This window comes from Pseudopipra pipra, chromosome 9 (genome assembly GCF_036250125.1).
Source record: "Pseudopipra pipra isolate bDixPip1 chromosome 9, bDixPip1.hap1, whole genome shotgun sequence".
Taxonomy (NCBI): domain Eukaryota; kingdom Metazoa; phylum Chordata; class Aves; order Passeriformes; family Pipridae; genus Pseudopipra; species Pseudopipra pipra.
Window position 1 is genome coordinate 17,035,509 of NC_087557.1, and position 16,735 is coordinate 17,052,243.

At 40.7% G+C, this 16,735-nt stretch overlaps 1 protein-coding gene across 4 annotated transcripts; it reads left to right on the plus strand.

Moving 5' to 3' along the window:
• Window positions 1–39: 39 nt before the first annotated feature.
• MCOLN3 (mucolipin TRP cation channel 3) lies at window positions 40–15,328 on the plus strand. Of its 4 annotated transcripts, none has more exons than XR_010432752.1 (14): window positions 40–1,200; window positions 3,014–3,243; window positions 4,848–5,015; window positions 5,520–5,673; window positions 6,153–6,237; window positions 6,316–6,412; window positions 6,941–7,040; window positions 9,014–9,126; window positions 9,204–9,353; window positions 11,322–11,454; window positions 11,535–11,657; window positions 12,186–12,392; window positions 12,758–12,887; window positions 14,070–15,328. XR_010432752.1 is itself a non-coding variant. In XM_064664835.1 (14 exons), the coding sequence occupies exons 2-14, from the start codon at window positions 3,016–3,018 to the stop codon at window positions 14,087–14,089; spliced, it is 1,677 nt and encodes a 558-aa protein (XP_064520905.1). In that variant the 5' UTR covers window positions 53–1,200; window positions 3,014–3,015; the 3' UTR covers window positions 14,090–15,328. The 4 variants fall into 4 exon arrangements, 3 of the variants coding, with proteins under 3 accessions (XP_064520904.1, XP_064520905.1, XP_064520906.1); XM_064664835.1 differs by having other exon boundaries at window positions 53–1,200; window positions 11,322–11,423; XM_064664834.1 differs by having other exon boundaries at window positions 44–1,200; window positions 11,322–11,657.
• Window positions 15,329–16,735: the final 1,407 nt, after the last annotated feature.

The following is a 16,735-nucleotide window of genomic DNA, read 5'->3' on the forward strand; positions in this document are numbered from 1 at the left end:
CCCAGCATGCTGTGCGCGGGGGACGCGCCGGCGGTAGGGCTCTGGGGCGCGGGGCATGATGGGGGCTGTAGGCGACAGCCAGCGGCGGCAGCTCCCTCTGCAGCCAAGCCGCCCACGGACCCCCGCCCCAATTTCTCCTCGGCATTATCTCCGGGCAATGCTGGGGCCGTCTCCAGCTGGGATGTAGGGTTATGTGATTCCATACGATTTGTTAATATGAAGATTTGTATTCTGCACCTTTTGTATTTTCGATACATAGGAATAACTTTGTTTGCTTTGCTGCAATGTAAAACAAGGGAGCCCCCGAGTATCTTCCTCTCTGTGTGCAGCACCCAGTGCTGGTTTCTGATGCCACTCCGAGGTCCATCCACTCTTCTCATGGTTGGCAGGGTTCCTTGATGTCTTCTGTTTCAGTCTGTACAGCCAGAAATTTCCCTCTGTTAAAATGCTTCTGTTCTCTCTGTTTTGGACTTAGCCTTATTTTACCTCATCTTTTAGTACAGGTGTCCACAGGGGTACAAGCGGCATGAATTAAGCAGCTGAAGACTGGACACCGTTATCCTCTTGTCAGGCAACAATGCCAGAGGGATCATTTCCACAGTGCAGTGGGACTGGCCCAGACCCAGGGCAGGAGACCGTTTTCTTTGAAGTCGAGTTAATAACTTTAATAGCTTAATTGTGTATAAGTGAAATGACTTAGGCATGTCAGCCATTCCACTCAGTTCACTGTACCACTAGCTGCCGTTCATAACCACGGTTCTGTGACCTGAAATGGTTTTTATTCGTTTATTTTGTTTTGCTTTGTTTTTTTTTATGATGGGTGGGACACAGCTATTTATAACACAAACATTAACTTTATTTCCCCGGTGCAGAAGCCTAGGTCAATAAATCTGGAGTCGACACTACCATCCTATAGAGAAAGTGCGTGTTACAGCGCGGAGAGCCGCCCGTCACGTGCGGCAGGAGGGAGATGCGCAGCCCAAGGTGACAGACGCCGCGTGTGCCGGTGTGCACAGCACAGCCCAGCCCCGCACAGCCCGGTACAGCCCCGCACAGAGGCCGGAGCGGGCTGGCGGAGGCCGCGGCCCCTCCGCCCATCCAAGCGGAGCCCCGCCGGCCGGGAGGGTGCGGGCACCGGGCTGCGGACACCGCGATCACGGTCCCAGCGCGGCGGCAGCACCCCCGGGGCCCGGGTGGCAGGTACGGCTGGAGCCTTGGGTGGGGCGTGAGGGGGTGCGGTCTCGGGCCCCGGCTTTTGGGTTTGGGATGCCACGGTACGTGGGCGCCGAGCCGGGAAGGGCAGAGGCTGCCGCGCTCCGACCTGGCCCGCCGTGGGGATGCGGGCGATGCCGGGGGAGGCAGCGGCGGCTCCGAGTCCGTCCCGCGTCCGTCCCCTGCGCCACCCGCAAGGCTGCGGCAGCCGGGCTGAGAGCGGTGTGCTGCGAGCCCCCTGCAGCGGCCGGGATGGGAGGGGAAGGGGAAGGTCCCGGCTTGGGCTGCCCGGACAGCCCCGGCTGTGACCACCCCGGCTGCGGAGCCCCTGGCGCGGGTTGTGGGGGAACACGGCCTGGGAGCTGTGCCTGTCTGGAACGGTGCCTCCACCACACTGTGAGGGCCAGAAGCGGGTTTAGTTTTTTCGAGTTTGGTGTTTGTTTGTTTGAAATCCAGCACAGCACTATTGCAGTATCAGAGTAGGGGTTAACTTTAGGAATGCTGGATCAGCTGTGAGAAAGATGAGTGGAATACAATACAGCATATTGTATTGTATCCCGCAGGACAATGAAGATCTGCTAAAACAGTAGCTGAACTTTTTTAAGCCACTGTATGGGCCTATTCTTAGTGTTAAACTGCTGATTGAAAACTCCTCTTGCCTTCTCTGACAGCTGGAGAAATCGAAGGTCTTGAATTGTACTGGTTTGGTGTGTGCAGGGGCTGCTGGAGGTGACTGGATGTGACTGAGGCATTTTCAAAAATCAGTCTTGGCAAGGCTTTTTTGTTTGAGCATATACAAACTATTCTTATGCAAATAAAAAACAATTTGTCTAATAAGGCACATCTTTAATTTATTCACATCTTCAGCTGTCTCCTCTGTTTTTAGTGTCAACAATCTTTTATCTGAAATAAATATTCCTGGCTATCTCTTAGGTACTTTATAAAGCATTTATAAAATGTTTGGGACTCGGTGAATTTAGTAACAGATCAAAATCTAAACATGCTGAATACTATAGAGAGTAATGTCTCAAACCATGTTTATAAAGTTCTCATCCAATCTTTCCCCCTCATACTCAACTAAAATGGGAGCCTCTTCTGTTAATCACGATGCTTGAATACAATTACCTCTTTGTCTTTCTGTCTGCTTCATGATTGCTTTTGGTTTGCATTGGGTCTTTTATAGACAAAGAAATAGACATAATCTTGCTAAATAACAAGTCAGTGCTCTCTGGAAATTCATCTGAATTACAATTTGTCATTCTGCATCTCCATTTCCAAGAGTGAACAATGCTAATATTAACATCTAAGAAAACTGCTGTATGTCTTGAAAATTCCATTTCTTTCAAGGATTGGACATAGGCTTGTAGATATGGGGGAAAATAGTAGCTACAGCAGTAGATAAGTTTTCCAAAAGAGTGAATGTTCGTGAGAGGCTTCTGGTGTTCTCCTGGATGCAGAAGGAAATGAGTCAGGATGTCTTGCATATATGCTGTTTTGTCAAGTGAGAGAGGAAGAACTTCTCAGCAAGTGACTCTGTAATTCCAAATGGACAGAAATTCCATTATTAAATAAATGTCCTGACAGCCTATCTGCAAATTTAAGAACTTGTCCAAACTTTTCTGTGGGTTCTGCAGAACATGTGCAATAATATGAGAAAAGTCTGAAATTTAGTATAATGTGCAAGTGCCTTTCACAGAAAATAAACATCTTTGGAGTCTGGGTTGTTAGTGCAGACCAATCTGGTACTACTATATCCATCCTTGCATGTTTTTCAACTGACATGGACTGATTTTCATTTCAGAAATGGAAAATCCTGAAGTGACTGTGAGCAGCTGCAGTTCTCATGATGTTGAAAATGTTTGCAGCTACAAACGGCACCCATCAATATCACAGGAGGGGCTTTTGGAAGACCAGCTTAGAAGGAAGTTAAAATTTTTCTTCATGAACCCGTGTGAGAAATTCTGGGCCCGGGGCAGAAAGCCTTGGAAACTTGGGATTCAGTTACTCAAAATAGTAATGGTTACAGTTCAGGTGAGTACCTATGGAAGCAGGGACTCTTCTTAGCTCCTGCAAAGTCAAATGAGTGCAGGTGACATGCTGTTCATGGTGTGGTGCAGAGAAAGGGAAAGAATAGACTGCAAAACTATCTTCTTTGTATATATCTAGTTTAGATCTTAGGTGGCATAATTTTCTCCTAAAACTGGTGACTGAAAAAAAATAGCTTTCCTAAGCATGGAGATGAAACAAACCACATTTAAGGGCTCAACCTGACTTTTTACTTTATTTTTTTTTCATTCCCATTTGTCCCCCCAAACTCTTGTGTTGAAAAATCTTCAGAAATCACTCTTTCTCTCACCCAGTCTTGCACCATAGATTTCATATAACACATTTATCTGCTGCCCAAAACACAGTTGTTTGTCTCAAAGTTCTGTGGTTAAGGAGGAAGAAAGTCTTTCATAAAACCTTTCTAATGCCTCAGATGATGATCCTGCAGAGTTGCCCACATGTGATTTACCTTTATGGTGGTGTCAGTCCTATGACAATACACATATATAGAGAAGAATATTTTCCATGGTTGCATGAATTATGGGACAAACTGCAAAAATTAGAGGTCTTCTGCTGTACATGCGGCAGCATGTTTCTGTCCCTTATTGCTTCAGTTTTAAATGTGTCATCATTCTCTGATTATCATACCTCCCATTTTGCAACTAAAAATAAAATTTGATGATGGAAGAACCCAAATAAGAAAGCAAATAGTGCCAGTCTTTTCAGAGAAAACCTGCCTGTAGGTAATTCAATCTTAGCACTGTTGATTTGCTGGTGCCGAGCTCACAGAACATTTCAGTATCTCTGTAACTGAATTACCCTTATCAAAACCTACATATCCAGTTTGCATCATGGCCATAAAACTAATCTGTAGACTACTGATTCAGACTTATCTCTGATGAGTTTCTTCACAATACACCTGACACCAGATTTGAAACAATAGTCAAGAGAATTGTGAGCTCCCAGAAACAATACATCATACTTCTAGAAACCTTTTCCAGCCTGGATAATAGCTAGCAGGGGGTTTTGCTAACTTTTCAGGAACAGTTGTATTACATTTTTTTACCAGCTTCAGAGGTTATCCTGTTACAAGCACAGTTTTGATCAGTTACTCTCAAAGCACTTTTCACTGAAACTTGAAGGAGAGATGTTTGTTTTTCTGAATTATTCTCAAATTGCCTTTTGTGCGCTGGAGTAAGGACTTTAAAGTGGGGTCTTGTTAAGTCTCCTCCTGCTTTTTTGGCTGTGGAACAACGATATTCCCCAAGGCAATTCAATTGACACCAGGCTGAACTAACAAAACAAGTGTAACAGTATATAGGGAGCTTGAATTTGAGATCGCATCCTTTTCTTAGTAAAAATGAGAGTCCTTGGCTCACATGCTGGTAAACATATTAAAGGAGCATTCTTGAAACCCACTGTTTCCTTAAAGTCAAACTTTCTTTTGACCAGCTGTGAAATGGAGCAGCCTGCATGTGACTGCCATGTCTACCAGCATGACAAAAGAGTGGCTGTTTGTAGCACAGGATTCATACACTAATCCAGAAGCAACTTTGTCTTTGAACAGGAAATATAAATGTCTTTTTCAGCTGGTGATTTTTGGATTGAGCAACCAAATGGTGGTAGCCTTCAAAGAAGAGAACACTATTGCGTTCAAACACCTCTTCTTGAAAGGATACATGGACAGAATGGATGATACCTATGCTGTATACACACAAACAGATGTCTATGACCAGATACTCTTTGCAATAAACCAGGTGAGGATTGTGGCTGCAATGTATATTGTACATATGCCCTTTGCCTGGCTACCTTTTCTTGAATTGAACTTCTGTGCTAGTTGCTTAAGACTAAAGCATCAACTCATTTAGGTTTTCTGTCATTGCCAGAGGATTGTACTTGTGGTGACATCCTTAAAGCTCAGTATATTAATTCTGCACTAAAAGCAGTCCTTGGATCTGATCCAGAATTCGGTGCAAGGCTTTCTAGTAAGAATTGTAAAGAGAAAAATATAATAAGCAAAAAGGTATTTAGATCTAAATCCTGTACTTACTGTTTTTGTCAAATACCTTAAAGTATTTGAGGACTCAGCTGTAGTGTGGTTTAGGTTTCACAGTTCCTTAGGTGATCTTTTAAATAAAAGAGACAAGTTATGGCACAGATCCAAACACTTCTGGGTTTGCTTTGTTTTGTTTTGTGTTGTTTTTCTCAGAGACTAACAGTTTTGGTGCCATTTAAGTTTGTTTGTTTGTTCTGAACTTTAGTACTTACAGCTGCCCAACATCTCTGTTGGAAATCATGCTTATGAGAAGAGGGGAGCAGAGGAGACAGCTCTGGCCCTTTGTCAGCAGTTCTACAAGCGAGGAATCATCTGTCCTGGAAATGACACCTTTGATATAGACCCAGAGATTGTGACCGGTGATGAACCTAATCTATTGCATCAATTCTTTGGGAGAAGGGACCCTACATTTATGATAAATTCTTAAAAAAAAATTACAGTACTGTATAGTCTTATCACATGATCTGTATCAAACTTACTACCAGCCAAAACCGGTAAGAAAAGTACTGTGTAACCTGTAGCCCTCACCTCTGAGGTAGCATTCTTTTCTGTCTAATGCCACAAAAAAGTGATGAGTCATTAGCACCAATGGCCATCTAATACAAGTATTTGGGACTAATTTCAAGAGCCTTCCCTGTGAAATCATGATTAACTTGGCTGGTGTTCAGGGAAGCCAGTGTATTTGTCAGCTAGCTTCTCAAATGCCTCCTCACTCAAGCATGCTATCTTGTCTGGTATAGCCAACAGCTCATTACAGCCTCGGGCGTGGGACAGGCAGATTATGGTTAAAGAACATGATAACCCTTGAGATATTGTTGTGAGTCCTTATCCATTCCAGACTGCTTGTACATTGAGCCAACTACACCGTTAGACAACACAACAGTGGGAAAGCACAATTTGAATTTCACTCTGGATTTCCACAGGTGAGGAGGAATGAGCACTTCCTGTGTTGGGGTGTTGGTGCATTTTCCCTGTGAAAAGCTAATCTGAATCTGTTGCAGACTGGTGACCGTGCAGCTCACGTTCAATCTGAAGGCAATCAACCTCCAGACCGTTCGTCACCATGAGTTCCCTGACTGTTACGATTTCACTTTGAGGGTATGTGGAAGCCTGCCATGTGTCTTTCTGTTCAAAATAACAAATTGCTCTTGCTGGTTTACAGTCAGCACAGATATTTTCTGAAGTGTTGGGCACCACTGGGTCAGTGGTCCTGAAGCACTTGCTTGGCTTACAGCCTCTTGTGTTCTAATCCATCTGAAGTATAATGAAAGCATAAATCTCTTCTCTTTAGAGAGATTATTCTGGAAAAGGTTGTTTTCAGATCATAGAGGAATGAGAATGCAGTTTAAAAGAATTTCACTTAGTAGCTAATTGATCAGCCAATTTGTGGCAGATACATGATTCATCAGATTTGTCTTTCACTTTGACAGCATTTATTTGAAGAAACTGGAATTACCTTAAGCTTAAACAAGTTTTGTAACTTCTCCCCTCGGAGAATTATTCTGAATCATTATGCAAGCTTGGCTATGGGCTACAATGGGCTACGTATATAATGGTTTAACTTTATAAAGATATGCACCTTTTTTGTTTGTTTTTGGTTTTGGTTCTTTTTTTTTTTAAATACAGATAGTGTTTGATAATAAAGCACATAGTGGAAGAATTAAAATAAGTCTCAACAACGACATAGCGATCAGGGAATGTAAAGACTGGCATGTTTCTGGATCAAGTAAGTGACAAAAATGTATTCAAAGTTTCATGCTGAAATTTTGCCTCACCAGTATAACGCTTCTCAATCTTCTTCTTTATTAAAACATAAGGCACCATTGATATACAATCTCTAACATGTGAACTGTAAATCCTGATTTTCTAAGGAATTGTTCTTCAACCTCTGATCTGAAATCCTGGGAAGCCAGCCACACCATTACTTTCCTTAGCAGTTCTCAAAGCTTGCACCATTGATAATGTCCAACCAAAATTTTTCCACGCCTCACTGTGCATCCTTCTAGCTTTCGCTACTGAACTTACACTGCTCATTTCGTAAGGCAGGGCTGTGAACTGTTCTAGCCCCAGGCAACTGGACACATGATAGTGGTTGAAAGTTGAAACTGATTTACTCTTATTTCAGGACTTAGCACCAGGAAAGATACAGAAGCACTGTTGTTAAGGCTTGCTGGAATGAAATGGCTAAAACCACTTCTAACTGTCATTTGCCATGTATTTGAGATGCATAGTATGGTTAAATTACCTATATAGTGATTCACAAGAGTGAGCTGCCTTTATTGGCAGCTATTTGTTTTGGTCAAAACATCATATGAGATCCTTTTCATTAGCAAAAATAATCTCTTTGATAGACAGAAGCCTTCCAGGACTCTAAATTCTGCTTACTTTTATTTTTTTTTTTCTGAAGTAGACAATAGGATGTACCAGGGTTTTTTTTCTACTTTTGCTGCTTTCCCCGTTGCTGTGCCTATGTTAGGGAATGAAGAGCTGGAAGTGAAAAAGGAGGATTGGTGGGGGTTTTTTTAAAGATCCAGACTGGAATTAATTTGGGGGGCATTTACCGAAGTGCATCACGGAGCACAAAACCCACCCACGAACGCGAACTCCGCTCGATCCCGCACCGCGTGCTCGCTGCCGTGCCGGGAGTGCCCAGCAGGTGGCGATGGCGGGAGCGCTCGCCGATCCCCCTTCCCGAGGGTCCGCGCTCGGGTCCGAGCTTGGCCTCTCCAACACCCTTCAAAACCCTCTCCGGGAGTACTCCGTATTATTTTCTGAAAGCCAAGGAAAAATAGCAAAGTAATGGTCGCAACTGGACAATAACGAGTTGTTCCTGTTCTGGACTATGCTGCCAAACCAACCTAAATGGCAGCAGCACAAGCAGCCAGAAGTGGGTGGGCTTTTTCTGAGTAGTGAACTTCGTGGAGACAACGACAACTTCAGCATCCCATTTTGTAGAATTGCTGCATCTTCTTGCAAATTTAGCATTAAGTTGTTTGATGTTTTTCTCAAACAATCATTCTTTTACCATTAAAAATCTAATCCTTATACTGTCACACCTGGTTTCAGCCGTATGATAGGTATAAAAAGAAAAAAAAGAGGTCTAGTGGTAGACGGTGCAAAATTTGACCTTAGATGATCACAGATGCGAGTTTTAGTAACAGAAGAGATGGAGAAATGTCTAGCTTGAGGTTGATCTTGGCTAACTGAGCAGCAGTACAAATTATCCGCACTGCTCTAGGAAAAGAAACCTATCTGACAGTCAAATACTAGTCTGAAAGAAAAGAAGATAGATACTGTAAAGTTCGTAGGTTTTGGGTTTGGTTGTTTTGGTTTGTTTTTTTATTTTTTGTGTGGTTTTGTTTTGTTTGTTTGTTTGTTTTAATTCTGTTACTCCAAAGGCCATTCCAGTGCTTGTAAAATGATCAACCCTCACCTCTAATTCTGCAGGGTTGTAAGAAGGACTGACACTCTGGTATATCAACCTTCCTAAATTTACTGAAGTGGTATCTATAGTGCAGATTCACTTGTGTCTCTCATGAAAATACGCCCTATAAACTTTTGTGGGAAAAATGCTAACCTTCTTCTTAATTCCATTGTATAAACATAGTTAACGTAAAAATTTGATTCTTACTTCAATACTCAAGGTGGTCAACAAAATGAAATGCATCTGACTATAAATATGCATTTTTGTTCTTACAGTACAGAAGAACACTCATTACATGATGATCTTCGATGCTTTTGTCATATTGACTTGTCTGGCCTCATTGATCCTTTGCACACGATCAGTGATTAAAGGAATTCGGCTCCAAAGGGTGGGTATAACTCCTCCCTTGGAAAGTCTTGTCTTATGTAAGTCTGATTAACTGTTTTCTTTCCTCCTTTGTCCTAGGAATTTGTAAGCTTTTTCCTATATTATTATAAGAAAGAAGTGCCTTTCAGTGATCAAATGGAATTTGTCAATGGATGGTACATCTTGATTATGGTTAGTGATGTCCTAACTATTGTTGGATCAACTCTAAAAATGGAGATACAAGCCAAGGTAAGCTTTTTACACTGTCAGATGAAAGCAAAACTGCTTCTGTCCCACCTAGGTTTAAATCTCTCAGAAGACTTTAGGCTGGCTATACTTGATTCTGAATGGCATGAAATTTTAGAACTCTTTCTTCTCCTCTTTGTAACTGATGTGTGTTGTTTCTAGTAGCAAGGTATAAAACCTCCAAATATCACTAAAAATTATAGTTCTAATTATCTTTGTTCCTTGTGACTCTGAGGAATAAAATGAACTTCATATCTGAAAGTTTAAGACGGTTGACTTCCCCTCTTCTTCAGTTAAGATCTTATATTTGCTCATTTGATGGATTTTTTTCAAATTTAGCATTTAACTTTTTGACAAGTGTTTAACTAGCACAGAATCTCTCTCCTTAAACACCACTTTGCTGCTTTCCCAGCTTCTAGTTTTCAGCATGTTCATAACAGTGAGCCACAGCCAGGTTCTAGGCCTTCAGTTTCTAAAATAAACTTGATATAGAAAAAAGGCAAAACTTGTAAAAGCATACTATGTGCAGCAAGAATTAAGGAAGAAAAACAATATGCAACCCTGAAACACTCTGATATTCAGATAATGTTGTTCTTCACAAAATCTGTAGCAGGCTTTGAAGTGTGACATTGCAACATAATGAACTTTGGACAGTAGTGATGAAAGGATGGGTCTGAAATCCATCTGCTGACAGCCTGACTATCATAAACACCATGTACAAATTGTCCTATCTTACCTTAGGAACTGTAAACTCAGTTCTTAAGAATAGAAAGAAGCTATGAGGAAGTTGGCTAGGATAAAAGATCTTGCTTTGGGAGAAGCAAAGAAGAGAACAAGATTGGAAAAAGGTCTGGCATTTGGGATTCTGATCTTATATTTGAAATACATCTGTTTATGTATGTTTCTTTTCTAAGAGAGTATTTTACTAAAACTCTTCCCTACAGGTACATTTCACTTCATTTTGCAAACCTTGTGGACCATAATAACAAGATCTTGTTCCACATAACTGTATGAAAGTGGATGAATAACAAGTTCACATTAAAGTAGCCAAGTTCTAAATAAATTATGTTAATAGAAAAGATTAGCCAATATCTATTGCCAATATCTATCTATAATATCTATTATCTATATTTCATTCTTAGGAGAATAAAAACTGAAAATAATAAAAACTTCTTACTCAAGTAAGCTGTCATGATCTATTTCAGAGCAGAGCTGCAGTTCAGGAACAGGATATATGCTAACTTGGATGAAAACAGGCCAGTAGGTATAGGTGGAAAAAACAGTGAAGTGCCAATAAAATATAAATGAAGTTCTGGTTAGAATTAATTAGGAGCTAATTAGTCTTCTCTTTAATAGCTTTCTACACCTCATAGTTCCCAGCTACCTAACAAGATCCTCCTTGGTATTTATCTGAGCAATGCTGACAAGTCATGCTAGGTTTTACAAACAGCTTTTCCTATGCACTGGAAGAACCTTCTTTGCTCTGTGGTTCTAAATTCACGTCTACACTGTCCACTGGGATACAGTGGAGAGATTTCTAGGCTGCTCTGGGAAATCTGTGGATGCAGATTCTAGGAGCAGTTGCTGCAGGCCTGGAAGCAGCATAAAAATGTTTGCAGAGCCACTCTACAGATCTTGGTGGGCCAGGTACAGAGGGGGTGTCTCTGCACCTGCAGTGCACCTGCGCTCTTGGCCTTGCAAATGAAGCCCATCTTGTCAGAGTCTGTTTTACAAACAGCCCTATGTAAAGGCATGTGAAATGAGTTACACTTGAAAGGGCCCTTGCTCTTTGGTGAAACCTCTCTCCAATGCATACTGCCTCCAACTAATTTCCAATGGGAGAGTCTGCCAAGGAAAAAGTGTTTCTTAACAAATCTTTGTAGTAATGAGTCACAATTTTGAACCTGTCTTTATAATAATGAATTTTTTTGTCTTATTTTTTTCTTTGTTTGTTCTCTTGTTTTTTTTTAGAGTCTGACAAGTTATGATGTCTGTAGCATACTCCTAGGAACATCCACTATGCTTGTATGGCTTGGAGTCATTCGCTATCTAGGTTTCTTTCAGAAGTATAATGTAAGGATCTCCTGGGATCTTCGTACTGTTGGTATTTATTCTGTTTCTTGCTATAAGGGGACTGGAAGAAGTGTCTGGTTAAATTCTTACTGTTTGTATTGCTTTGTGCAGCTTCTCATCCTAACCCTGCGAGCAGCACTACCCAATGTAATGAGGTTCTGCTGTTGTGCTGCTATGATCTACCTGGGCTATTGTTTCTGTGGATGGATTGTACTGGGACCATACCATGTGAAGGTAATGTACTTACACAAAAAAAGACAACTTGAATAACAGAATGAGAGGTTACTACTGTTGTTTTCTAAGTTTCCATGTCAAGACTTCCCTTAATATAAAAATAGTGCGTCTTCAACATGATGCTGCTGTGTTTGAGGAGTCTGACTTCCACGAGTCAATCAGGCTTTCCCTGAGTTATGAAAGCTCTGAGTCAGAAGTGGAAGCTGCCATGACTCCCAATCATATGCTGATATTTTGAGAAATAATTTTCATTTTACAGAACACTCTTGTCAGATTAAACTTTGGAAACATTATCCTTATCCCTTTTAAAAAAGAATTCGGCTTATCTGAATTGAATGTGTATATGTATAGGAGGTGACAAACTTTACTCATTCATCAAATTTTTTATTGTTTGCACTTTGTCATACCCTGGGTGTAGGAAGAGATCCAAGGCAGCCAGTTACCAGCTGTGTATCTTCATGTTATCTACAGTCTTTGTATCCAAATAAAGCAGTGACAGATATTCTTGTCTTCTTCTCTCCTCTCTAGTTTCGCTCTCTGAACACAGTTTCTGAATGCCTTTTCTCATTGATCAATGGAGATGACATGTTTGCCACCTTTGCAAAAATGCAGCAGAAAAGTTACTTGGTTTGGTTATTCAGCAGGATCTACCTCTACTCCTTCATCAGTCTGTTCATCTATATGGTGCTGAGTCTCTTCATTGCACTCATTACAGATACGTATGAAACAGTCAAGGTAAGCGTAGACTATTCATTTGGAGTAACAGTGCAAAACTGGTGCTATCAAGACTCTCATATCCCTCAATATTTTAAACTGCAGTGCATGCCAATCTAAAGAATAAACATAATGACTACTTTTGAGGGTGTAGAAGGATGACAGGAGGGTTTTTAATCCCTCTCTACTTCATCTTTCTTACAAAGTCTGTCTGTTTTCCTGCTCCAATGAAAGCTGAATATCTACTGAAAAGCAGTATTTTCACATTAGGTTCTGTGAATCTTCTAATTTCAGACTTGAGCAACGTCTGAAAAGTGGTCTGGGGAGAATTTGGGTTATTGTACATTTAAGCCATTTTAAAGGTTTAACTAAATATCATTTTTTAGCACTACCAGCAAGATGGCTTTCCAGAGACAGAACTTCAGAGATTTATAACACAGTGCAAAGACTTACCGAACTCTGGCAGGTACAGGTTAGAGGAGGAGAGTTCTGCATCTCTCTTCTGTTGTTGTAATGGTATGTATCTATATTAAAATTATACATTAAGTTATATGCAAAAGTGACACACTGCTAAATGCCCCTGGTGTAAAGTTTATGAAGAGTCCTTCAATTTTGGGGGCGGAGGGGAAAAAAAACAGAACACAAAAATCCCAGACTATTTCTAGTGCTCTAGAATGGAGCTTCAGCAAAATGTCAGCAACCAACAAATTCCTTAGAAGAGGTGAGGGAACTTTCAAATTAAGAATCACTTAACATGTGAAAAATGGTACAGAAAGTTAGACAATATATACAGTAACTCGGGAAGCCCATATGTGTAATGTGCAAGCATTAACAGTTCTTGTACTCACTGCAACAGGCAGGACTTACAGAACTCATTCAGTGTTTTCTTGTCCACTTTTTAATGACACCTTGTGCAGTAAGGTCTCCTAACTTAAATGGTAACAGGCTTGAAACTTGGGGACAAAATCAGCTTGTAAAAGTTTTAAGACAGCATGCACTTGGAAAACATTGCCTAACTTTCACTATGGAGAACAAATGCTTCAGTTATTTGAAGTTTTGTTTCTTCAGGAATACTGATTGCAGGATATGTGGTTTATATTTAACCATGCAGGCAGCAGCTCTGAGTCTTGCTTGCTGAAGGGCTTTTAGTGGGGGAGCTGAAAAATATTTGCCACTTGACTAAGAAGATCAAAGGTGTTTTCAATTCCTTGGTACTGGGCTTTTCTGGTGGACTATATTGTTACGTGCCAGATAGAATATATTTATGAGGGGGAGGAGATGGGGACATATCTTGGAGCAGGGAGATGACAGAGCCTGCTGTGAGCCAGTCCCTGTTCTGACCCAGTGCCTTACTGGAGATAAAAGTGTGGGATGAAGCAGAGCAGGGTATCTTGCTCCTGGGTAAAGGGCATGGACATGTTAATATTTCCTTTTCTGCACACACCTCTCAGTTTAACAGGCAAGAAAGCCAATATGAGGCAGGACAGGGTGGGGATGTAATAATTTTCCCACTGACTGTGCAGTGGGGATCAGGCATCTAAAAGAGCATTCTCTCATGTTCAAAATGTTTTACAGTGGTTCTTAGCAGTTTCTTATTGATTTATGTCAAATTTCTAATTAAATAGTTCAGTTGCGTTTCTAAGGCTCCTTGTACAATGAGACTATTATTTTGATACTTTCCTCCCCTCTCTTGTACAGGTTGTAGCAAACATATTTAATGGATTATGGGAGTGTATCACGGAGGCTTTAAAGTAGCACACATTGGAAGAACTGGACAACAGATCTTCTGGAAAACCTTATATCCAAAGCCTGAATTTGCTTTTCTTGAGAAACAGTGTAAGCCTGTGCCAGAAGCTTATGCTAAATTTACAGACTTTTTGATTAGACACTCACTGCTAATTCAGGGGGTTTGGGTGTTTGTTTATATTAGCTTTATTCTATTTGTTTTCTCAGTTAAATTGTGCTAGAATGCAAAGGGCATCAAAAAGCTGTCTGTGTTCAGAGCCTTGGCTAGGTTATAAGAGTAGACCAGAAATGTAGTAATTTTCAACTATAATTAGAACTAGTGTTGGACAACTGCAACTTTGAACACCGACCTAACCCTCAGTACTGCTGCCATTATCTGTCCATGGCTGACCTGTTACTGAATGAATGAAAGCTCACTCTAGAGCTCTCAGAATTTTTTGTTTATTTGCACTCATAGTAAAAATAAAAACTATGAAATTTGGTGTAATTTTTTTCCGGAGTCATTACAGTGAGTTGATACACAAACCATTCAAATATAGCTGAAAGCATAAAATAAATATTTCCTTAAACAGAAGCACCACCTGATGTGAGTGGCAGTCTCTTCTCAGAGAGGCCAGGATATGCCAGGCTGAACTGGAGCTTGAGGGGTGAGTAGCGTGGAGAAATGTGGATGTTCTCCAGTATCCAGCACTCGGTAGGATCAGGGACAGCCTTCAACTTTATAGTGTGTGGACCTTTCAAAATATCTATTTTTTTACTTTGAAATCTTCCTCTGGTTTACAAGTCTGTGGTAAAGTCTCTGGTTTACAAGTCTGTAAACATGAAGTGTAAACTAAGTTAAATACACAGAAGATATGTCTCTGAGAGTCATATTCCTCCACACTTTAGAAATTGGATGTTTCCTGTCAACAACCTGCTACTGTCAATGGCCGGCTGAAACATTAGCTCTTATAAAAGTTCCATTTTGACAACTTAGTTTATATACTTTGTGATAATATTTAATTGATGGCTTATTTTCTATAGTCTATTCACTCTAGGAGCAGAACAGAAAACCGAAGGGAAACATATTTTTGATAACTTGCATTTGTGAGCAACATTGCTGGAGCTGTATGTGACAATGTATAATGTTGTGGAGGACACTGAACATGTTCTGTCTGAGTGCTTACACATTGTAAATGTGCTACAATAAACACTTCCAGCTGCAGTAAGTATTGGATGTGTCAGTATTCATCTTAAGAGTAAATATGTTGCTAGGTTATAGGAGCTTTGTTTATTAACACTATACAATTTCTGGCATGAAACAGTGTGTGGAGTGTGTGGACTTGGATTTCCTGTAGTCAAGACAGTCCCTGTGGACTCTGGTGAGGACCTGTTTCCAGCTGATCCATTTAACAGCATTTCAGAATTTTCCATAGAAACAAATATTCAAGCATTAAAACTTACACTAAAAATGCTCCTCAAGTTTAGCAAAAGCAAACCAAATACAAGGTGCAGGCAGAACAGATCTGAACAGTATCTGAAAGTTTTGTGTATTGAGGCCCTTGCCTTTTAACGTTCACCTAAGATTGAAGAATTTTGTAGCTTTTCAAGAAGACACAAGGCAGTCTTACCTCAAAAAGCAAATATTAAGTGACCATGTTTTCTCTCGACACATTAAATTCCTTATGGATCTTTGACAACACACAAAATATAATGTGCACATCACTATTGTATAAAGTAGTTTGTGCTAGAAATTCTGACAAGGATGGCAAGCACTTTCAGATAATGAAATGCAGCAGACTGATTTACAAGGCTTTTTCATGCAGAGTGAAGAGAAACATAGGATTAATAAATCATTTAAAATGCAGGTGCTTTTTGTAAGCAGCTGTGGAAAACAGTTATGGGCAGGGGCAGAGTGAAGCCAGAGGGGAGGGATGTCTAAAAGTAGGCAAAGGATGTGTAAAACAAAGGAAAAGAGGTGACAACAACTGACAAAGTTAGCAGAGCAGCACTTGCACATTTCTGGCTATGGGTGCAGGCTGATACACTGGGAAAGAAGAGCAGTAGCCTGGAAGGTTACTGGATTACAACTGCTCAAAATGTCCACTTCTGACTGGAAAAATAAATGCTGCTTGTATTACATATCTGATACATATTTATATTTTGAGTTTTTTAAAGAAAAAAACAGACATTTAAACACGTGTTGTTTGCCTTGGTGCTACTGCTGGCAATCTAGGTGCTTATGTCCAGATTTCTGATCTGCTTGATCCTTGGTGTTTAGGATCTTCATCTGCCTGAGTATTTTGTTTGCCTGAGAAGAAGCCAGTCAATGCTGTGTTTTCTAGCCCACTGGCTGCATTTGAGACTAAGTGCAGCAGGCTGCTGCTGTTGCGTGTGTGGTGAGGCTTTTTTATCTTATTTTGTGTCAATATATTATGTGCCGGTTATGGCTTTGCAGAGCCAAGACGTGTGACAATGATCTTATTATAAAAAACCCCTTGTGACTTCAAGCAGTATCAATGATCTCAACATTAGCAATGCCAGTAGCACATGTAAAGCTGCATCCTGGAGACATCGGTATCTTTATGCTGATGCAATCAAGCAGGCACAGATAGAACTGTAAAATGCAGTGGGGGAGA

Excerpts from the sequence above, each read along its gene's own strand:
- MCOLN3 (XM_064664834.1), top strand. The coding sequence starts at position 3,016 with ATGGAAAATCCTGAAGTGACTGTGAGCAGCTGCAGTTCTCATGATGTT. Across the intron at positions 5,016-5,519 it reads TACTCTTTGCAATAAACCAG|TACTTACAGCTGCCCAACAT; the intron begins GTGAGGATTGTG and ends TCTGAACTTTAG. Across the intron at positions 12,393-12,757 it reads ATACGTATGAAACAGTCAAG|CACTACCAGCAAGATGGCTT; the intron begins GTAAGCGTAGAC and ends ATCATTTTTTAG.